The sequence below is a fragment of the Falco peregrinus genome, chromosome 2 (genome assembly GCF_023634155.1).
Source record: "Falco peregrinus isolate bFalPer1 chromosome 2, bFalPer1.pri, whole genome shotgun sequence".
In the NCBI taxonomy this organism is placed as follows: Eukaryota; Metazoa; Chordata; class Aves; order Falconiformes; family Falconidae; genus Falco; species Falco peregrinus.
In genome coordinates, this window is record NC_073722.1 from 120,362,915 (window position 1) to 120,385,612 (window position 22,698).

The 22,698-nt window shown below is 41.3% G+C and overlaps 1 protein-coding gene across 2 annotated transcripts in view; it reads left to right on the forward strand.

Moving 5' to 3' along the window:
• Nucleotides 1-22,698, forward strand: part of ABCC3 (ATP binding cassette subfamily C member 3) — a 50,682-nt gene that overhangs the window by 22,989 nt on the left and 4,995 nt on the right. Inside the window, exons 8-26 of one of the 2 annotated variants that reach the window (XM_055796118.1) lie at nucleotides 2,179-2,397; nucleotides 4,728-4,905; nucleotides 5,455-5,616; nucleotides 6,704-6,796; nucleotides 8,176-8,379; nucleotides 9,618-9,764; nucleotides 10,165-10,252; nucleotides 11,267-11,333; nucleotides 13,044-13,170; nucleotides 13,525-13,701; nucleotides 14,539-14,706; nucleotides 15,486-15,669; nucleotides 16,591-16,696; nucleotides 17,385-17,538; nucleotides 18,926-19,133; nucleotides 19,738-20,048; nucleotides 20,779-20,978; nucleotides 21,086-21,212; nucleotides 22,004-22,105. In XM_055796118.1, coding sequence (XP_055652093.1) covers nucleotides 2,179-2,397; nucleotides 4,728-4,905; nucleotides 5,455-5,616; nucleotides 6,704-6,796; nucleotides 8,176-8,379; nucleotides 9,618-9,764; nucleotides 10,165-10,252; nucleotides 11,267-11,333; nucleotides 13,044-13,170; nucleotides 13,525-13,701; nucleotides 14,539-14,706; nucleotides 15,486-15,669; nucleotides 16,591-16,696; nucleotides 17,385-17,538; nucleotides 18,926-19,133; nucleotides 19,738-20,048; nucleotides 20,779-20,978; nucleotides 21,086-21,212; nucleotides 22,004-22,105 — 3,022 coding nt within the window. Of the gene's footprint in view, nucleotides 1-2,178; nucleotides 2,398-4,727; nucleotides 4,906-5,454; nucleotides 5,617-6,703; nucleotides 6,797-8,175; nucleotides 8,380-9,617; nucleotides 9,765-10,164; nucleotides 10,253-11,266; nucleotides 11,334-13,027; nucleotides 13,171-13,524; nucleotides 13,702-14,538; nucleotides 14,707-15,485; nucleotides 15,670-16,590; nucleotides 16,697-17,384; nucleotides 17,539-18,925; nucleotides 19,134-19,737; nucleotides 20,049-20,778; nucleotides 20,979-21,085; nucleotides 21,213-22,003; nucleotides 22,106-22,698 lie in introns of those variants that run through there. The other variant, XM_055796119.1, reaches the window with a different exon arrangement.

Genomic DNA, 22,698 nt, shown 5'->3' on the forward strand with positions numbered 1-22,698 from the left:
ACGTTTTGCTTCACAGCTGTCTTCTGAATCAAATAATTGCTAATAATTCATTTGCTACGACTGAGTTACAGGAGAGATCAGTGTGGATTTAAGTTGTTATTATAGATAAAGCATACAAAGAGTATTTTTCCTTTGCTTTTGCTCTCTTTGCATCTATGGCTGAAGTCTACTTGCTCACTTTACTGAAAAGTGCCATTTCTTCTGCGAAAGTTAGAGCTGTGCTTGGTGGAGAAGAGAGAGATGGCATTTTGCCTCATTTTTAGTTAGCTTCTGATTTTTAGAGACTATGCTTATGAAGACAAATTGAAGATGTAGGGCCTTGTCATCACCATGGAGAAAGCTATGTGTTTTCCCATAAGATAGTCAGCATCTATTATCTGTCCTGCTATAAATACTGGAAACCAAACACAGGCTTTTTGTTTTGATTAAAAAACTGGGTGTGAGCAGTCCCACACACTGCTGAAAACCTGACCTCACCTAGCTACCCGTAGTAAACACTAGATGTGCATTTTCTCCCTTTGGGATTTTTTTGCTGAGAGAGAACTATTGCATTGCTGTTAGCTCACTGTAATAAACATTTTTAATAGCATAAAGCCAGGGGCAAGTGTTCTTGTTTCTCCAAATCATTCAATGAGTTTAACAGCCTGGTTGCCAGAAAAATAAGGCTTTGCTTATAAACTCTCCAGGTTTGATCTGGAAGGACAAAGACAACACTGTTTGTTCTTGTCAGGGGGGAAAAAAATAGAATTGTCTGGTTTAGGTTCTCCCCCTGCCCTCAAACTTTATTGTAAAGAAATTGGGATTTGCACAACGCTTCTGTTTGAAAGGATGTGAACAAGTTTCTACCTGTGGACTGTTAGCCAGAGCGATCGTTTTGAGTGCTCACAGGCTGTTGGAATTATTTGACTCTGCAGCCAGCCAGCTCCAAAAATTCTGCACCTCTTTATGAAGAATCATAAATCCAGCCTCACTTGGTAGTACTTGCAAGTTATTTTTCAAATGCTTTCTTGTAAGTCTTCACTGTTTCTAGGGTGTCTCTTCCATCTGTCCCTTCTTTTAAGGCTTATGTGCCCCAGGCTCATTTCCTTCTCCATGCTCCACCTGGACTTAACCCTTCCTAGCTGACATTCAGGAAATTGTTCTCTAGGTCCTATAGCCCCCAAGAAACAACAGCAATTTGGTATTTGCGGGTAGAAGAGCTGCCAGGCTGCTCTTTGAGAGCAATTCATGGAGGAAATAGTTTCCCAGAGCGCTCCCTCTTTATTGATGGGCAACAGAAGTCAGGCACCTAAACCCCAAAGGTGCTTCTAGAAAACCCACCTCAAGCCCTGGAGAGCAGCAGGGATCTATTTGGTCCATTCTTCATCAGTCAGTCTCAAAGAGGTTTGCAGAAGAGGTCACTTTTGTTGGCTTATTTTCCAGGTGGAGAAAGAGAGGCACAAGGTAAGCAAGGAATACAGCCAAACGGGGTTTAAATGCTTAAATTGTCATCTGGGTAAAATTTAGGCACCTAAACCAAAATTTTTTTCTCCTGGAAGAACGTGGGATAGCTGTGGCCCAGATCCTGGCGATGGCTGAGCTTTGGAGGTGCTATGGTTTGTACTCTTTCAAGTTTCCAGGAACGTAAAACTGTATTTTGAGAGGGCTGTGCCTGCTTCCTCTCTTAGTTTGGCGTGGGATTCAGTGCTTGTCTCCCTGGAGGGATTCAGACTACTTCTCTGAAAGCTGCTGTGTGATCAGATAAGGCTAAAGTTTAGTGCAACTAGTAATTGAATAACAAATACAGGCTCTGAAGGACTAGGCGAGGGTGCCTTTTGTGGTATGTAAATAGCAACTGTTAGAGGATTCAGTGTATGAGAAATTGGAGGTTCAAGGTCAACTCTGTCCTTTTGCCAAAGGAAGTCAAGCCTTCATCTCCTGCTCCTTGGGCCATGTTCTCATCCCACGGTGATTGAGTTTTCTGGCTTATGGAGTACTGCAGAAAAAGAAAAGAAAACAAGACTTAGTAACACATGAGTGGCTATCCCTGAACACATCTAGATCTTGTTGAACATCCTGCTGTTAATCAGTAGCAGAGCAAAGAAAGGAGCAGACTTAGCTGTTCCTGCAGTGCTGTACACATAGGGCAAGGATACTCTTTTTGCCAGTTGTTTCTAATTGCTTGTTTCATTCCCCTAGGCAAGAAGATGTGACATATATGAAGAAATCTAACCATGTGCTGAATCACGTTGGTGACAGTCCAGAGGAAGCAGAAGTTCTGATCAGAGACAAAAAGCACAACAGAAAGCCTTCCTTTCTCAAAGCTTTGCTGAGGACCTTTGGGCCGTACTTCTTAATCGGTTCCTTCTTCAAGCTAATACAAGACCTGCTTTCTTTTGTCAACCCTCAGCTGTTAAGGTTGGTTTACTGTGTGAGTAGTTTCTATGCGCAATCCCTGTGGAGGCTTGGCTTTGGCACGGAGTATTTATTTTTGAAATGCATAGCTAGTTTCCCTCACAGTGCTGTATGTGTGTGCTCCCTCACCTTCCCACTGAAATGCCATAAGACAGGAGTTCTTTATTGTGGACTAAGCTGTAAATTGGGCAGGCTTCACTGAAATGCAAGAGTCGTAAATCGCCCGTCACCAATCGACAGCTTTGAATTACAAATTACCTGTTGCTCCGTGCAGCAGTCCAAAGCAATTTCTCCCCGTTTCTAAAGGATTATTTGTGAAATCAAAGTGAAGCACTGCTTGCTGGATCCAGAAGTCTCTGTACATCTGATACCCACCTGTGCTGGTGGTGGCCGCAGCTGTAGTGTGACTTGATGTACAAATGAAGCGTGATGTTCAATTAAGTGGTACTTTGGCCATGCCGCTGTCATCTGGAAAAGATTTTGGACCATTTAGATGAGTTCATGTGTTCTTAGTTGTGCACAGCAATGCGAAAGTGTGAGGCACTTACAGTAAGTTTCCACGTGAAAGAAAATTACAGTTCTGTTAAAAAAAAAAAAAAGCAAAAAAAAGAGCATCAGATCTTGACAAAAACAGTATGTCCTCAGACTCTCCTTGTATGAGGAACACCTGTACCTCCCATCTCCAGGGAGACCAGTTGTTCAGCCTGATCCACAAAGGAATTTGCATGATCCCCACATTTTTTTCTCTTAGTATTATTGTTAAAGTAAGAATTTCACCAGATAATCATTAACTAAGAAAAAATCAGCAGTGGAAATAGCAACATTTATATAAAATTATTATTTTTTATTTCCGAATCAATTGAAGAGCACATAGTGCTGATAATGCATGAGAGAGGGATGGAGTTTGGATGGAGGCCACAGGTGTATGTGGGAAAGGGGAGAGGAGAGGGCCCTGCTCCTATATGAATGTGTCTTAAAATAACACCAGTGTGGAGCTGAGCTGTGTTCTGAGCTCATGTTGTTCTGTGGGTGGTTTGTGACATACCCAGAAATTTGCTAAAAAGAGGGTCTGACCCAGTATGGTGACATTTAATAGCTTACAGTCTGTCTTCTTCCTGAGTTCCTACTGAAGAGGAGGCAGCTGGCTTCCTTCTGAGAACACTGATTAAATATAATCTATTCTGGGAATTTCTCAAATTTGCATAAATTCCTGGATATGATGTCAGTGATATCTCAAGGCATATGATGGGGAATTTCTTCTCAAGTCTAAATTTTTGCAGTCCTGGGAAATGCACTGCTAGTGTTAAGAGAAAATGAAAAGCCATGGCTGTCTGGCAGGTTGCACATAAGTTAGTTTTATTTTTCTAAAAAGATTGCTGAATCCCATCCTGGGACTATGAGGAAGAGGTTTTCCTGAAGCTGTCCACTTATAGCATGAACAACTGGTGCGGTGCAGAAGGAAGATCTCTCTGGACTAGAAGGAAAAAAAAGATGTAGCAACTTTATGCTTCTAACTCAAGGCTTTTGGGGCCTGATTTGTAGTTTCCAGGTATATTTTCCCCCTGCTGATGATTTGAACCCTGGAGTCAAATCTCTGTTCCTCCCATATTTTGACAATTCAATACTCTGGTCAGTAGGCTGAAACCACAGTTGTGATTTTTGAGAACACTGGACATTGCCATATGTTTTTCTGCTAGTTTGTGATGTGGCAGCGTGCATGTCTCACAGGGAGCGCAGCGGTGTGTGTGAAATGGCTCATTAATAAAAGATGATACAGCCAGTTTAATGGTACTACCATTTTACCAAAAAAGTAGGAGTGAAGAACTCTTTATGCATCCGTCCAGGAGGATGTCTTTTAATTTAGCTTTTTTGTGGGAAAACACCGCAGGCAGAAGGACTCAGGCAGCTTGAAAAGGATTTGGGTAAGAAGCTGGTTTCGCTTGCTTTACTACACTGTCCTACTTTGTCCTATCATTCACCTTCTGCCCTGGGGGGCTGCCTAACAGAGCTCAGACAGGGAGCTGTGTGTTTAAACACTGGATCCCAAGGGAAACCTAGAGTTTCTCGTCATATTTCATTTTCTACAGGCTCATTTGCAAGTGGACTTTCTCGCTGGCAAAGCCAAAGTTTTGCTGTTGGATCTTTGCAATGTTGTTTGACTCAAATCGTAACTCAGCTTGCATCCTGGAGAGCTGTTTGCTTTTTGTGGTTAGAGAGGGGATGTGGCAGGATGCCATAGTTGAAAGAAGCTGTGTTATGTCCCATTAAACTTGCTGCATGTTTTTTATTTTTGTTTCTTTTTCCTTTTCCTTCCCTAATCTTCTGAAAAACAGTGTATTAATCAGCTTCATTAAGAACAAAGATGCCCCAGCCTGGTGGGGATTTTTAATTGCGGCTTTGATGTTTATCTGTGCTGTGCTGCAGACACTCATACTTCATCAGCATTTCCAGTACTGCTTTGTTACTGGGATGAGGCTGAGAACTGGGATCACTGGAGTGATATACCGAAAGGTAAGACTGGAAGCATTTAATGGGCTAGAACACTGGTGTATAGCTGAGCAAGTGGCCTCAGTTCTCAAATAGTCAGGGAAGAGCAGGCGTATTGGAGAACAATAGCCTCCTGGAATATTAAAGGTTGGGATTTTGGAGAGTTTTTAGGTGTAATTCTGTTATACTTCACAGAATTTTCTAGCAGTCAGCAGCTTAATGTGTACAGGTAGGTCACCAAACATAGCACAGACAAATACTGGTTCACTTCAAATATTCAGAAAAATAAACACAGGAGAATAGCGTGTTTGTACTATAAGTTGATTAGGTGCAACTAGGTTTTTCTTCAGAATGCTACATACTGCTTGAGATGGAGGGGCTCACAAGCAAACCATTTCATGAAGTCTTGTTCTTTGGAGATTAGGAGTTGATGTAGGTGTGAATTACTTTATTCTTGTTGGAGAAGCACATTCTCAGGGAGTGTCTTGTTTTGCTAATAACTGAGGATTTCTTCTCTGTGTTTCTCCATATGTATCAAGATTGTGGATCCACTGAATCTCTCTTATTTCTCAGTCCTTAGTCATCACAAACTCAGCAAAGCGCTCATCTACTGTTGGAGAAATTGTCAACTTGATGTCAGTGGATGCCCAACGTTTCGTGGACCTTATGACTTTCCTGAACATGTTGTGGTCTGCACCACTCCAGATATTTCTAGCTTTGTATTTCCTCTGGCAGGTACGTTGTGACATTTTTTTCAGAATTAATCTAAATGATGTGCAAGCTTATTATTTTTTTGTTACTTTGACCCACTGCATTTTTTAGAAACTTAACTGTTCTGCCTTGTATTAAAATAGCTTGTACTGGTGTACACGATCAATTAGTCTTTTAATTATTTTGTTCAGCTGGTAAGCAAGATAAGGCATTTGAAGCAAAAGTTAGCCTTTATATCTCTTCTGTCCCTACCATGCTTTGTTAGGATCGGTCTTGGACTCATCACAGTGTTCCCAGTAGTTGATACAAATGGGAGTTTGAAGGAAATGGTTTAAAAACCAAACCAAAGAAAACCCACTGGACATAGGAAACTTAAGCCATGTATAAAAATTATATCATGCCATATAAAAAAGTTTTGTGTAAGTCAACATGAAACAAATCTCACAATAATTTTTCCTTTGCTACAGTGAAGTTGTTTCTGGTTTATTCCAGCTTGAACACTGCCTTTCATGCTTAAAATGTTTCTATGCAATGAATCTATTTTACTGCATAAAACAGTAGCACCAACTTGACCACATGGATTTAGACTTGAAAGCCATTAAGCTGCAGCAGCTTTATGAGTTACTGCTTCATTGGTAAGCTGAGCTCTAGTAGCTAGCAGTTTATATGCTTTTACCCACACCGAGGGTACTGGGTAAACTCAGTGTTGCATAGATCAGAAAGAAGTTTATGGAAAAATTCCTTCCATGTAGCTTATCTGTTCCAGTTTTACATTTGCTCAATAGCTCTGTATTTGCATTAGTTCAAACTTACTTTCCCCTCCCACTGGGAACCACTTAACAGGTAAACCAGCGAGCACTCTGCTATCACCGATACTAGCATAATAATAATTCAAAGTGGATGCTGTCATATTTTTCTGTCTCCTCCTCACAGTTGTTCTGTGGAATCAGAACACTTCACTGGGAGTTTAACTTATCTATGTGAAACATGAATTTTCATTTCTGTAACCTACTGTTGTTTTAATGCTCGGCATAGGGAACAGCAGCACTTGGATACAACAACTTACCTTACCTTTTTTCTTTTTTTTTTTTTTTTTCTTCCCCCAATCAAGACTTTAGGGCCTTCTGTGCTGGCAGGAGTTGCCGTGATGGTTTTACTTATCCCATTTAACTCTGCAATAGCAATAAAAACCAGAGCGTACCAGGTAAGGTACTGGCAAAGAAGGTGACGTTACCTGAATTGGCAGTTGTGCTATAAGAAATGAAGGCATCAGTGCTTGTCTTGACCATTAATGAGTTGCCATTTGCACTAATTTACTTATGAGTAAGATTGTACTGATTATTTAATAACTATATCCTCTCAGATAGTTTTTCCATAGTGAATTGAATGCTATTTAAGGGAAAGGTGTGGCGCTGAGTCAGTGGCTCTTCATGCTGCTGGAGCAGCTTGTAGGATTAGCAAGAAGTTTCATAGTCTCCATATCCCTTCACCTGGTACCTTCTTCTAGGAGCGTCTAGAGAAAGGGCAACTAAATGCTGTTCTTTAAGCTGTGAATGACTTCAGAGATGGGAGCGGAAACCTGGCAGCTTGTTTTTTATGCTAATAGCCAGTGTTGACTTTCACTCCCACTGAGCTGGGCTAAATTTGAATTATTATCTTAAGGTAAAAGGATCCTTTATTCCTTTTTTTGTAGTCTAAGTCGTCTCTAGTCAAGGAAGGCTGAAAAAAACTATATAATAGTGCCCTCTGGCTTTGTGCTGGAAAAATCTAGTAAGTGGCTTGTGCTGTGCAACCTATCAGTGACTGTTAGGAAGATTAAAAAAAATATCAAGCTGTTGATGTAGAAAAGGTAAGAGTTGGAAAACAAATATGAATTATGACATTTAAGCACAGCATTAGTAACAGAGTGGTATTATTACATGCCTTAAAGAGACATTCAGACTTCCCATTAAATCTTTTGGATGCTGACGTTTTAGTATTAACAATTCTTTTCTCCCTTGCCTCATTAAAAGGTGTTCAGAGCTGCATAACTTGGTGTGCATGTGTGTATGAACACAATTTTCCATTTTGTCTATACAGCTGAGCAGGGATTTTTTTGGAAAAAAAAAAAAAAATTCTAAAGTAGCTGAATGAAGCACTGTATTCTGATGTGTAGAAGAAAAAACCCCAAACAACCAGACCCTAGGAACAACCACAATTTTCAAAGGATGCCCTAAGAAATACAACTATGCGTATCAGGGAAAAAAAATAATCTAAAGAGATCAAAGGAAGAAGTAGGGCAGTATTTTTGTAAAGTGCCTGAGTTTTTCTTTAAGGTGGTTTTGAAAATGTAGTCCTTAACAGTGGAGATGAGCAGAAAGCTTTTGTAATCTGCTTTTCAGCCATTTTCTTTGATTTCTGGTTTCTTTGGAGGTACAGACTTGCACAGTAATCTTCCTGATAACAGTCTGGCTTTCTTTAATTACCTTTTGCATCTGCTTTAGAAATAGCCCAAGGACCATCACAGCTGTGAGAAAACATGTTGAAAACTCTCTTCTAGTCATTCCTGTGACAGTCTGTCTCCTGTGTTTACTAATAACCTAGGTGGAACAAATGCGATATAAAGACTCCCGCATTAAATTAATGAATGAGATTCTGGGTGGTATAAAGGTGCTGAAGCTGTATGCCTGGGAACCATCATTTTCAGAAAAAGTGTTGGAGATACGAAAGAATGAGCTGCGAGTTTTGAAAAAATCTGCCTATCTCAATTCTTTGTCCACCTTTGCATGGATCAGTGCGCCATTCCTGGTAAATTGAATTTGCATGATTTTCTAAGCTGTACAAGCACATCCTTGAATGATAAGTGTGAGGCTTTCTGCTTGCTAAATGTACATAGGAATAAAATGTAAATACTTTTAAAAAAAAATTATTCACATGCTTTGAAGCAAAGTTCCTTGTTCTCTAGAGCCTTTTTGTTAATCGGTATTAAAGTATTTCTTGATAAAGCCTGCCAGTGGAAGCTGGGAATAGCTGTCTCGGGAGAATTTCCAACCACTTCAAAGTACTTCCCATAACAAATTGAAACTAGAATTTGAAACCTCAGAGATATTTGTGAATAGCAAAAATAGCCAAAATAAAATTAATTGAGTCAGTCAGGACAATGTCTGTCTTAAGCTCTCAATTCTACCTTTCATGTTACAGTGCTCCGCTTGTTTTAGTGTGAGAGGGAGTCGTTAAATTACCCTGCAACCTAAAAAAAGACTGATTTAATGTAAAAAATAAAGCCCAAATGAAACATTGCCAATTCTGAAACGCTTTTTCCTGAGTTTTCTCTTTCCCTCTATTTTCCACTTCATTGCACTGTGATCCATTTTGCAGAAAGGGTTTTGGTTCTGGTGTATAAAAACATTGAGATAAGTGCTTTGTCAAAAGTATTCCTAGCCAACTGTTCTTGAGATCAAAGCCCCAACCCTGCAGAAATATTTTTAACGGCCTCAAGATCCTGCCTCTTTCATGTTTCCTTAACAATAATGCACTTCCTTAAGTACACATTCCCGTTCCTGCTCACCGTTAGTTTACTGCTTAGGATGGTTCCTCCGCAGTGGATGGTCCCTGTCACACACCAAACCAAGTAACTTGGATTTTACTCCCTTTCCTATTGATCAGTAAGTCTTGCTTGCTTAGCCTGCAGTTTATGATGGGAAAATTTGGTTAGGTGGAGCTGGAAATGCAGCCAAACCACAGCCAGATAACCGGTTCTCATTTTTATTTACCCAGGTTCTGTAGTTCACCTCCTGAATCACCTAGTTCAACTAAATGTAGCCATAGTAACCTGAAAGTTACTGTATTCCATGTGCCTTTTTTTTGTATCAACTTGTTCGCATGACTTGTCGTTCCTGAAGCATGTTGAAAAGGTCAGAAATGAAGAATTTGTCCACTTTTGTTGTTGATACGTTTATTTCAAAGATGCCTATCAGACCTGACTGCTTTTTAAAATGTCAAAATATTACATATGTCTCACAGTAAACTCGCTTTCTGGCTTTCAGGTAGCATTGACAACATTTGCTGTGTACGTGTCGGTGGATGAGAAGAACATCCTGGATGCAGAAAAGGCTTTTGTCTCCCTCTCCTTGTTTAATATCTTAAAGTTTCCCCTCAATATGCTTCCACAAGTCATTAGCAACATTGCGCAGGTAAGGACGGGCTGGTGTGTAACTTGTTTTGAACAACTTGAACAACAAGAACCCCAGATGTCCCTGGTTTCTGAAATAGAGATCCCTTGCATCTGCCTGTTAGCTGCTTTTCTAATATCCTTTCTCTGCTGCTGCCCTGTATTGGAAAGCCTGACGTCTTCTGAGTCAGCTTGTCTGTGTGAATTTTGCTTCACTCAGATGAGCTCAGCTTGGTCTGAGAAATTTCACAGATAGCAGCTTGTATTTCATCATGAGACTGATTGCAGGGACAGAATGAGTCACTGTTCAGGAAGCCTGTAGGGTCAAAGCTTAAGCCATTCTGCGTGCTTTCTTTTTCAGTAGTAAAAGCATTAAGACCCCGTTAAAAGAACGATGAAATAACGCCACGCTCTTTTCTTAGACAAGTGTTTCCTTAAAGAGAATTCAGCAGTTCCTGAGTCATGATGAACTTGATCCAAACTGTGTGGAAACAAAAGTGATTGCACCAGGTAAAGACATCAGCGTATTTCTAAACTATTGTAATACAACAAACATCTTTCATTTGTTTTGCACTGGTTGTGTTATGAAAAAAAAAGCAAAAAGAAAATAACAGTCTTGGTTTGAAAAAAGAAAGAGGCTGCTGCTTTGAAAACTGTGTGTTTGTTGTTCAGGCTATGTAGAAATTAAAAAAATTTCTAACTATATTTTTGAGCTTTGAGCTGAGTTATTAGGCCTGAGTTTGCATCTGCAATGGATTGGATGCTAACAGTGCTGAATAATGAAGTGTATCCACTGACTAGGGACAGCAAGACCGACTCAAACCTTTTGCACTGCACAAATGCTCAGGAACATTGTAAATAGTTTTGATTTCTTCTGGTGGAAACAGCATCCCAAAACAAATAAGCAAATCAAGTGGTCTCAAAAAAAAAAAAAGTGTTTTCTCATGTAATGCACTTTGGTGATTCAAAACTTTTGTGTGTGATGCTGTAGACAGAGGAGGAGGAGGGATGGCTGTGTGGCTGTCATGCGATTACTGTTATACACCACCCCACCAGGAGGTAAAGAAAGCCTGCAGATCTGTTAACTTTTGAGTGTGGCAAGCAAAAAGCTGCGCAGAGGCAAATTTAATCTTATACATTGAAGTCAACACCATGCAGTGGTCTCCTGATGACTTGAAAGTGGCTTCTTAAGCATAGTTGCGCACACAGTTGCATGAGGAATCTGAGCAACAGATGTTGGGACCAGCCTCACCGGGGCAGGGTGAAGCAGGACAGGGTTTCAGCTCCATAGGTCTGTAAGCTCACAGTCTATAGTTTAAGCTGTGAACAGTGATTTTCACGCTAAACAAGCCTGTCTTGTGACCCACAGTCATGAGACAGTGCTTCCCATGCCAGTAGAAAAGGGAACTGCGGTATACGTGAAACACCCGTAAATAACAATTGCTCTGTCTGCCAGTCTCTTAGCTGTGCTGTTCTGTATAATACATTTCCTGCCTTCTCTATTGTTGTGTTTTTGTCATACAGGCCATGCCATCAGCGTAACAAATGGGACGTTCAGCTGGGGGAAGGAGCTTAAGCCATCTTTGAAAGAGTAAGGTTTCTTTCTTGCAATTGCAATACAGCATCTTCCTGGTTTCTGGCTCCTGAGAGGTCTGTTTGAAAGATGTCTAGCCGTATCTGCAGGCTCACTTCTGGACAAGGTTATTTCCATACATCACGTGTATCTCTTCTGCTTTTAAAACATGGAGCTAATCATCATACCTTATGGTGTTTAGGCTTTACAGAACAGTGCTGTAAGGCTTTAACTCCACAGCGACTAGCATTAGGCAGTTACCTATTCAAGGACAGAAAGGCTACATTCATTTCTTAAATAGACTTTTCTTTTTTTTAACTGAAGCATTGGACAAATCAAATTGATCTGATGGATTATGAGGACAGTCAAGATATGTGGGTTTGGACTTGGGTGTGCTGACAGTGGTCTGTTCTTTTAAGTCTCATGGCAGACTTAGCCCTGTGGTTGTAGATGGGCCATTTCCAGACTACAGAGGTGCATGTTTTGCTCATTTGCCTATTTGAATGACTAGAAATAAAATTTGCCTGGAAGCATATACTTCCTTAATGTTATGCTTTGCTGTCAGATCAAAATCACAGAAACCTGGTGAGTATTCTTAGAGCTCTCAGTCCGAGGAGCTCATGCTGCTGTGCTGAGTGTATTATATTAGCACGTTTTACATTGATAACCTGCAAGCAATTCAAAGGAGCCAGTTTGGTTTCAGGCAACCAAATCTGCAGCCAGGTTGACTTTAGTGTTCTGGGGTTTATTTCAGAAAGAGCCATGCATCTCCAGCTCAAATTGCTAGCCACCTGGGCCTAAAAATGACCTGGTAACTTCCTAAAGTAGCAGTAAGGCAAAAGTCAGCTAGGGGGAAAGAATAATGAAAGAAATAATTGTAGTGCTTTTGAGTTTTCCTGTTGTGAATGTTGATTTAAAAAAAAAAAAAACAAAACAAAAAACAACCACCAAACCAAACAAACAAAAAACCTCTGGTGGTGTTCAAAACATCAATTACCTGCTTGGTAAAAATCTGCATAAGAATTAGAGCCCTAGTTCTACATTAGGATTTGTGCAAACAGAAATTTGGCTTGATTTCATTAGTGAAAGGCACTGTGATGACAAAGAGACTGTGTCCATCAGTCATTTCCATATCAGTTTACCTTCAAATCCAGGACCTAAAGCAGTACCTTTAAGAAAATAGTGGGGAAAACAGTGTAGGATTTTAATTGGAAGTTTGGGTTTTCTGGTGTTGTTATGAACCCTATTTACTAGCACTGGAAATACAGTACTAAAGTGAAATTTTTTAGATGCTTGATGTTTGAACATTTTTAGATGTTTAGATGGAATGTATTCACTCACCACTTTTGTACAATTGCTCTTGGTTTTAAAATCAAAACCCAAAAGACTTCTGGAAGATTGTCTGCTTTCAAAATGGTTGTTAACCATTTGATGTGCTGATGGACTGATATGACAGAGCGAAGGCTCTTGGAAGTCTTCCTACCAACCCTACTGCTTTAACAGCCAACAAGATAGATTAATGCTGGGTTTCCATTTACTTCTACAGTTCTGGTTTCAGTTGATTGTACATAAGAAAGGGAGAAGACCATTGACCAAGCTAGGCTTACTATATACAGTCAGGGAGAGGTCAGGCTTATTTGTCACTGTGTATTTCAGCCCTTGTTTAAAGACCCATAATGTCTTTAGTAAACTAATGTTTAATTAATTTCCAGCCTGTTTCCTCCACAGTATAAATCTGTTGGTCCCCAGCGGTGCTTTGGTTGCCATTGTGGGCCATGTTGGCTGTGGGAAGTCTTCTCTGGTGTCTGCTCTTCTGGGTGAATTGGAAAAGCTGGAAGGAGAAGTGGCTGTGAAGGTTGGTATTGTTTAGGATGCTGTTTAATGATGGTATGGAAATGTGCTGCTTACTCTGCCATTGCTTATAATGCACATCAGGCTGGAGAGGGAGTGCTGTTTGCTCCTATGGCAGCTTGTTTGCATGTTTATTTGGGGTTTGCCCACACCTGTTCAGTTGCGTGAACATGACTTCAGTGGCATGAAACAACTTTCCTGATTCTATCAACTGTGCATTAGCAATTAGCACACATCTATTATAATGGGAATGTATATCAAATAGGAGCTATATATACGTGCTGCAGATTTTAGAGTTGTAAGCATGAATCGCTGCTTGTTACAAGGCAGAGGTTTCCTTTCTCCTTCCTTGTTCTAGGGTTCTGTTGCTTATGTGCCTCAACAAGCCTGGATCCAGAATGCCACGCTGAAAGATAACATTTTGTTTGGCCAAGCTCCTAATGAACAAAAATACCAAAATGTCCTGGAGGCCTGTGCTTTAAAAACTGACCTGGAAGTGCTGCCAGGAGGAGATCGGACTGAGATAGGAGAGAAGGTAATTTTTTCTTTTTCCAGGTCAGAATGTGTTGGCAATTCCTGTTCTGGCTAAAGAGAGAATGCTGTAAAGCCAGCACTTGATTTGGTTTGATCATTACAATGGCATCCCTGCTACAGTCAATAGTGAAATATGTGGGGCAGTTTTGTGGAAGGCAGTTGGACTTAAAACTTGCTCCTAACTTTGTGTGTGTTTGTACTGTGATGCGTAATTGGACTTCTAGCCCTGGAAGATCATAGCATCCTCCATTTGTTGTCCAATTGTAAAAGTGCATCTGTCCAGAATACATAAAGTCCTTCCTTTTCCTGTAGTGATGAAAAGGGAGGGAACATATGGCGTACTTCAAGTAAAAAAGTGATATGATCATCCTTTAACACCTCATTTTAATGAGAAACTTTTACATCTGTGATTACCAACAAAGAAAATTTTTTTCCTAGGCCACTAAATTTGAGATAGATTTCATGAAATGGGGTGGATATGTGGATGTGTATGTAAGATGAGAGATGTGGAAGATGTTCCAGGTGCCACAGCCCTGCTTTGAATGTTTGCATTTTACATCCTGGTTGATGGTCTTCCTTTTTATAGTTCTGCATTTTAACAGCTCCCTTCAGGAGCTTATTAAGCAAGAGGCTTATTCTGTCTCCAGATTGCTGGGTGAGTGGAAGTTTGGCAGTGAACAGATTTAGAGGCGTTCTGTTCCTGGCTCTGGCTCTGAGCGGGTTATTCTCTTCAGCGTCTCATGTTTCAATTTAGCATCCCAGTGTTTGGGTGAGAGCCATGAAAAGTCATAGCTGCTGTTGTGTGATATGTTTTGTTCTCTCCTCTCTCTCTCTTCAGGGCATCAACCTCTCAGGTGGCCAGAGGCAGCGAGTGAGCCTCGCTCGTGCAGTGTACAGCAACTCTGACATTTACTTATTAGATGATCCTCTTTCTGCCGTGGACTCGCATGTTGCAAAGCACATCTTTGACAAAGTTATTGGTCCAGATGGGGTACTTAAAGGGAAAGTAAGCTGGCATTTAGATCCTCTTAAAAATGCACACAAACTGAGAAACACTGATGGGTGACAAGAAAACTATTTCACTGCCAAGGCTTGAGTGCCAAATCATTCCTGAATTTCTGTGTTTAATTGGCAATGTGGACACCTTTTCCCCAGAGCGTAGACTGTGGTGAGCTGCTATTCTGGCATCCCCAGAAGTGGTGTGATCTAGTCAGAACACGTAGAGGCAGAAACCTGGTCTGTCTTTTAAAATCCCTGCTGTGAGATCTCCAGAAAGAAGGCATTTGCAGAAACTTGTAAAGGTTTTCAGCTTGGTATTGCTTGTTGTTACTTGGAGGCAGTGCAGTGAGGAAGTTGTAACAGCTTACTGGTTTTACAGAGGTCTTTGGCAGTACGCAGCCAAAAAATCGCAATCTCTTTGCTTCCGCTTCTACTCTTGTTGTGATCTCGGACCATATCAGAGCTCCAAAGGGAAGGGCTGCAAAGAAAATTAGCATAAGGGAAACGGCGAATGATAATTCAGTTGGTTTACTTCCCTGTATGGTTATATCAGCATGCAGGAAGAAGCACAGTGAGTTCATGTACATATTTCCAAGCTAACTGGGCTAACAAGGATGGCACATTTCCCCTGGCATTTCACCTTGACACGATAACTCACTCCTTGTCCTGAAAATGTGGTAGTGTTTGGCTTGCTGAGTAGTGTTAGTCCCCACAGTGACAACTGAAAGATAGGGGGGGGGGGGGTGTATCTCTTTTTTTTTTTTTTTTTTTTTTTTCCCTATCCAGACCCGAATTCTGGTGACCCATGGCATCAGCTTCCTGCCTCAGGTAGACCATATAGTTGTCCTGGTAGATGGCAAAATCTCGGAAATGGGATCTTACCAAGACCTTCTGAAACAAAACAAGGCTTTTGCAGAATTCCTGCGAAATTATGCACTTGATGAAGACATTGAAGAGGATGAACCAACAAGTACAGTATTGCTTTTTTGCTTTTTCTTAAAACATGTCTTCTACTGTCTGCCAGATTACAGATATTTTCTCTGTATGAAGCATCCCCTGCTTCTTCGTGATAATCTGGCATTTGCCTTTCTGCACTACTGTGAAGATTATTGTCTATGGCCAGGTCTGTATTATTGCTAAATGTTTTCATGAATTTCTTTCAAACTTCATGTGGTTTGCCCCAGAAAAAAGCAATTCTTGTCTTAGAAATTATTTTAAAGTTGGGAATTTATTTTACAATTATCAAGGTCAAGCTCCGCAGGAAAATGGAGTAGCCAAGAACAAACTGGGCTTGCTATCAAAGGGGCTACCCACAGTCTGGTATTTTTTCTCTGTTTATATGTTGTTGTTTTTTTCATGTAGCAAAGTTCAAATGGCATTTTAATCTTGGGTTACTTTTCAGCTGGGTTTGATTCTGATAAAATGGTACAAGATTAAAGCATTTTGGTAAATGCTTCCTCTGTGTGACAGCGTTCCCACGCCCTTTGATTGCAGCATTGCTTCTCTCCAGACAGGCAGAGAGGAATGTGCATGACATCTTCTAGCAACAGCAGAGGCTTGCAGTAGTTCCTGACGTGACTCCCCCATCCCAAGACCATGCCTAGAGCATGCCCTATAAGTGAATTTAGCGAGAACCAACTATGACACTGTTGCTTAATGTTTCTGGTGCATTAAAGGAATGTGATGTTTGCATTTGGCCACCCGCCTGCCTCAAAATCTTTGCAATTTAGTTAGGAGTGATGCACAGAAGGGCTGTAAGCAAAACTACGGGCGAGTTTATACACTATCATTTTCCTGCTGCAGTATTGATTTTCTTGCTTTGTATAGGCGCCTTTTTCTGTGCTTTCTGCTTTATTCAGCAGAAAATCTGAGGTGTGGTCTTGTCTTGCAGTGCTGGAGGAGGAAGAAGTCCTGCTAGCTGAAGACACCCTCAGCATCCACACTGATCTGGCAGATAATGAACCAGTGACGAACGAGGTCCGCAAACAGTTTCTTAGGTAAACATGAGGTTCACGTGTTTATAGTCCACGTCTGGGGTGAAACGCATCTAAAAGATGTTAGCCACATGCCTTTCAGTCTGGGCTTTAGTTTCCGTAGTTTTCTCTTATAAATAAATCGCTTTAGTGTCCTTTTGAAAATAAATGTGGAGCAATATGCGAAGAAGACCAAACATCTACTCCTGCAATCCTCTGTATAATCTGAATGGAACCAATTTCTTAGAGCAATGCTGTGATTCTCAGGTAACACCACTGAATGTGTTCACCCACACAACACTAAACTGCTACCAGCTGCGTGACAAATAAACCCTTTGCATTGCCCCTTTCTGTTGGGAACCTTGCAAATCTTTAACGGTTTTCAAAACCATACCCATAGATGCTGTCCAGCTACTGTTGATAGGAAAACAAAGCAGCTCAGGCGTTAGCTTTGAAATGTCTGTCGTGGGGTGAAGACTCTACAAGCCTTCATCGAAGAGCCCAAGCCCTGCCACAGCCTTTGTTAGGCTCTGTATTGCTGGCATCACTGAGCACCCAGAGGGGTGGGACAAGCACCCGTAGCTGTGGGTCAGGCTGGCATGGAAACTCGGCAGAAGAGCTGGGAATAAGTCCAGTCTGCTGCATCCCACTTTTCCTTTAGCACTGCCACAATATGCCCTTTTTCTCCTAATAACTCTTTTGTTTTAACTAGGCAGCTTAGTGTAATATCTTCTGAGGGAGGAGAATGTCCCAACAAAATGTCAACCAAACGAAGAGTCTGTGAAAAGAAGCCAGCAGAGCCTCCTCTGCCAAGAAAAAATCTTAACGAGAAACTTATTCAGGCTGAAACCACTGAAACGGGAACGGTATGGTTTGATTTCCTCCTCCCTTTTTCTACCTTTTTCTTTTCTGTTTTTTAAAAAATCATTTTTATTTTTACATTTGATCCAGTTCTGTTAAATGTGTTGTATTAATCACGACTGCAGGCCTGAAGCATTAATCTGGTGGCCACTGATCGTTCAGATTTGGGATTTTGGCAGAGGTTTCTGCACCTGGCAAGGGCTGTCTACTTAGGGAAAAAAGCAAAAAAAAAAAAATATCTCTTGCAGCTCCTGCCACAGTCACCTGATACCGCATAGCACTGCTCTCTGTCAGCCCTGCCCTTGCACTGCAGAGCTTTCAGCACTGTGAAGTTTTTAAACTGTTTGGCTGCTGTTGAGTCCAGCTGCAGCACTGGCGATGTGATGATCCACAGCAGCAGGTCACACGAGCCAGCTGCCTGCGGTGTGCCAGCAGGCCTGGTCTGCCTAGGCGATACCTGCCGGCCCATCTTCGAGAGCGTTTTATGCTTATAGGCACAGGAGGGGCTGTACTCTTCCTGAGCAGGGCCAGGGGGTGAAATGGGAACAGGGGAAAGGAGAAGACAAGGGGGGAAAAAAGGGAAGGTGGGAATACAAAAGTAAAAGAAAGGGCCAGAAAGGAGCAGCAGGTGGAATAGAAGCAGGAAGGTTTAAAGCCCCTTCCCTCCACTTCGGAAGGCTCAGTGTGTACTGTTTAGTCTGATGTATGTGGTCCATGGCACAGACAAGTAATTAACTGTTTCTGTGGATTATTTTAGCTTTCAAAGTCCCTAATCAACAACACTTGTTCATTTAATTATTCCTTCTAATGCTTTTTTAGAGACTGAGTTTTGTCCTGAGTCTCTGCCTTTTTGCACTACTTTAACAATAGCATCTTTTCTCTTTGCCCCAAGCATCATGTGTTTATGTTCCTGTTGGGGTGCACTAGCATTTGGTACCTCATTTAAGCTGCTGTAAAGACACTGGAATGGAAGCATATTCAGCACTTTTCCTTAAATTAGACCATCTAAAGTAGCCCTGAGCTTGATATGCCTGCCAAGTTGCTTCTTTTGCCTGGAAAACTTGGCTCCTTTTCTTGTTACCCGTCCTTTGCTGCTATTTGATCAGCCTCTTTTTTTTTTTTTTTTTTCTTTTTTCTCTGGCATAGTATTAACAACTAAAACAAAATTACAGTTCCTCAAAATGGAGGAAAGGAGTATTTTGGAGAAATTTCTGACTTGTTTTGAAAGTCATTGCCCTGTCCTGGGGCTCAGGGAGAGGAACTGTTCTCGGTGCTGTGTTAGAGTTTGGGCAGTTTTGAACTTAGCAGTGACTAAGAACTTTCTTCTCTTATTCTGTCTGAACTCCTGATTGCCTGAGTGGTACAAACCAGCTTTGGTGTGTCATTTTGCAGGTGAAGCTAACAGTGTTCTGGCAGTATGTGAAGGCTGTCAGCCCTGTCATTTCTTCAGTGATCTGTTTCCTATATTGCTGTCAAAACGCTGCCGCCATCGGGGCCAACGTGTGGCTCAGTGACTGGACCAACGAGCCGGTGGTAAATGGGACTCAGCACAACACAGCCATGCGCATCGGAGTCTATGCTGCCTTGGGCCTCTTGCAGGGTGAGACCAGACAAAGTCACGATGTCTCAATGTTTAGCAAAGAGGAATTAGGTGGGAAAGCCATGGCACCAATTTCTGGTGGGCCAAAATTGCCCCCCAAATCCTATCCTAAGCAAGAGAGGTAGTGCAATCTGAAGCTACAGAATTTGAGCTCAGCTCCACGCTTTTGGGGTTGAACAGGTGACATGAAAGCTTGAGAAGGGTAAATGGGAGAGAAAACATTTAAACAGGTGCAAAAGAGACTGAAGGGTTGGGGTGAAGTTGTAGCATTAGGTCTTTGTGGAGGTTTGTGGAAAGCAGAGGGAAAATGGTTGTGCTTCTGTCTCAGGTGGACAGTATGGTGAAACCCTACAGGACATGTTCCTGGGCCTTAGACAGCAGTGACCACAATACCGTAGTGCTAATGTGCATGGTAAGAGAAGGGTGGACAGGGAATACAGTAAAGCAAAAAACCCTTGTAGCATGACAGAAACTGCCAAGAGTCAAAGAGCTGCAAATGGTCAGTGCAAATGCAAATGCAAAACAAATGCGATGTTCAGTGCAAAAAAACAAATGCAAAGAGCATCACGTTCAGTGGTTAACACATCTCCTCTTTACCTGTTAGGCCTCATAGTACTCATCTGCTCCTTCACCCTGGCCATGGGAGGCATTAACGCGGCCCGGACGCTCCACGCCGCTCTGCTGGAGAACAAATTTCACACCCCACAGTCCTTCTACGACACCACTCCAATCGGCCGAATCATCAACCGCTTTTCAAAGGACATCTACGTGATTGATGAAGTAATCCCACCGACCATCTTGATGTTCCTTGGAACGTTCTTCACCTCTTTATCAACGATGATTGTAATTATAGCAAGTACTCCGCTCTTCGCTGTCGTTATAGTTCCACTGGCAATTCTGTACTTCTTTGTTCAGGTAACTGGAAAAATGTCCGACTACCATTGCAATGACTCTTATTCCATTGCTCATGTTTCTTTTTAGGAAAAGTAACAGGAATTTTGGGGAAAATTGAAATATCTAAAGTAAACCACATGTTTACATAAATTATTTACTTCTCGCAGAAAAAGAAATGTCCTGTGAGATGTAGTCATGAAATAAATAGGCGTAAACCTTTTTTGCTTTTAAGTAATAACAAATAAGCTTACTGCTAGAGGTAGAGCTGCAGTGGCCCTCAGTATACTTGAAGCATGTATATATTTGTATATATTTGGCATATAGACAAGTTCTTAAGGTGGTGAGAAGTTAAAATGGTGAAAATAGAAAACGTCAATTTTATTGACTTCTAAGCAAAAATGAAGCTTATTTTATAGATGGTAAATAGAGACCTGACAATGGAGGTGCAAATTCATGTTTCATATTCTAAGAAAATGAGGGTCCTAAAAATGGATTAATTTTTTTAGGGTGTATTAACTAAATTTAAAGGGAGACAGATAAATTTAACTTATAGCAATTGCAGTTACCCAGTCCTTGTGGAATGAAGCAAAGATAACTTTCTTGAAATACCTCTTAATTATAGAGAATAATTTGGAGAGCTGAAGTATATCAGTAGCCGTCCTCTTTAAATCCTTCACTTAAAAAATGCTTCGCTGTTAATTAAAAGAGAAAGTATTTCATGTATCCTTCAATTTTCTCCAAAAAATGGCAGCGATTCTACGTAGCTACCTCCCGCCAGCTGAAGCGTCTGGAGTCTGTGAGCAGATCTCCCGTCTACTCACACTTCTCAGAAACAGTATCAGGGGCCAGTGTCATCAGAGCCTATAGAAGAGTGAAGTCCTTTGTGGACATCAGTGATGTGAAGATGGATGAAAATCAGAAGAGTTACTATCCTGGCATAGTATCCAACAGGTAAAAAAAAGGGATGTAACTCTTGTTTCCACTTAGATAATCCTGTGTTTGCATAAGTGATCCAAGCCACCATTTACTGCTCTGCTTACGTCTGCCTTTTTTACCAGGTGGCTGGGCATTCGAGTTGAATTTGTGGGGAACTGCATTGTTCTTTTTGCTGCCCTTTTTGCTGTGATTGGTAAAAACAGCCTAAACGCCGGTTTGGTAGGACTTTCAGTATCTTATGCATTACAGGTATGTACTACAGCTTTCTGTTCATTGATGGGTTTGCGTTTTTGTAGATGGTATTGGATATATTAGCAATAATTTAAGTGCTTGTTGAAGCTGAAGTTCATAAGGAAATAATAAAAATGAGTTGTGGCATGTCTGGAAACAGTAGAGAATTACACTGAATGCTGACAGACATCAGCAAGCTCATGTGCAGTAGGACTTCAGGGCACTTTGGGAGGATCGAGGCTGTGCTGCAGCCCGGTATCAGCAGCAGCAGCAGCAGCACGCAGGGTGCTCAGGAAGTGTCAGGTGCACCCACCACAAACAGGTCATTTGAACAGCATGGGCTTAAGATGTCCTGCATCATACCTGCTACGGAACACATCAGTGTGTCCAGGCAATCCTAGGCAGATCAGTAGGATTCATAAATAGGCAAGATAAACTATACTCACCCAAGCTGTGTACAGTTTATCAGATTTAATGACCTCACTATTGCCAGAAGCTTTTTAGGTACAGTGTGCAGGATTGCTGTCAGCAGTTTTCAGTGAGACCCATGACTAGGGGAATGACTTGCAATCAACTTCTGTTGCCATTTGTTAAATCACCGTGGGAGGCATATGCTTCTCCATGTGAGCACCTGATTATCTGTAGACTTCTTGTCCTAGTAACTGTATTAATGTCAATGCTAAGGTAATTATTCCATTTGTAATGTTAATGTGAGTCCGTGTCTTAATAGCAGCGTCTGGTTTTGTTGTTGTTATTATTAAACCTGTTGTTCATCTGTGGGTGACATTTTGTTCCTTTTCTGCGCCAAGGTGACCTTGTCTCTGAATTGGATGGTCCGAATGACTTCTGAACTTGAAACTAACATTGTGGCTGTTGAAAGAATAAAAGAGTATTCAGAAACTGAAACAGAGGTCAGCTACCAAGCATCAAGCATGCCCACCAACAACCGTGGAGAAATTTTAATGCACATATTTACATGGTCTTTCTTTAGACTCCTGAGAGACAGTTCCTGCTCTGAGAGTGTTATCATTTAACCTGAACAAATGTCACACTCTGAACTGTAATTTATGCTATCACAGCTCCAAATTATTACTGCCATCGTGCAGCTTGTGCTTAGCATCTCATTTTCTGCTGCTGTGAGTGGCTATAGCACAACAGAGATGAGTTTCACCATCAGAATATTGCTCCTGTTGGGTTTGAAGTGTTTGGTGCATGGTCCTACCTGCATGGATGGTGCTGTGATCCTGCTGGGGAGCACAGCTGCAGTACTATTATCAGGCTATGCACGTGCTTTCAATACTATTTCTATTTAATCAACTTAATCAGTCCTCATCTCCCATAAGAAGAACATCTCTAGGAACTTTGTACTGCCTAATCCAGGAAAATCATCCAATCCTCTACCTTTTAAAAGTGGAAGATAGAGCTATGCTGGGAAGTCTGGTGCTCTGTGGACACACTGGGTTTTGTTAGTTGCGTGCACATGATGGGAGGCTAAGAATTAGGA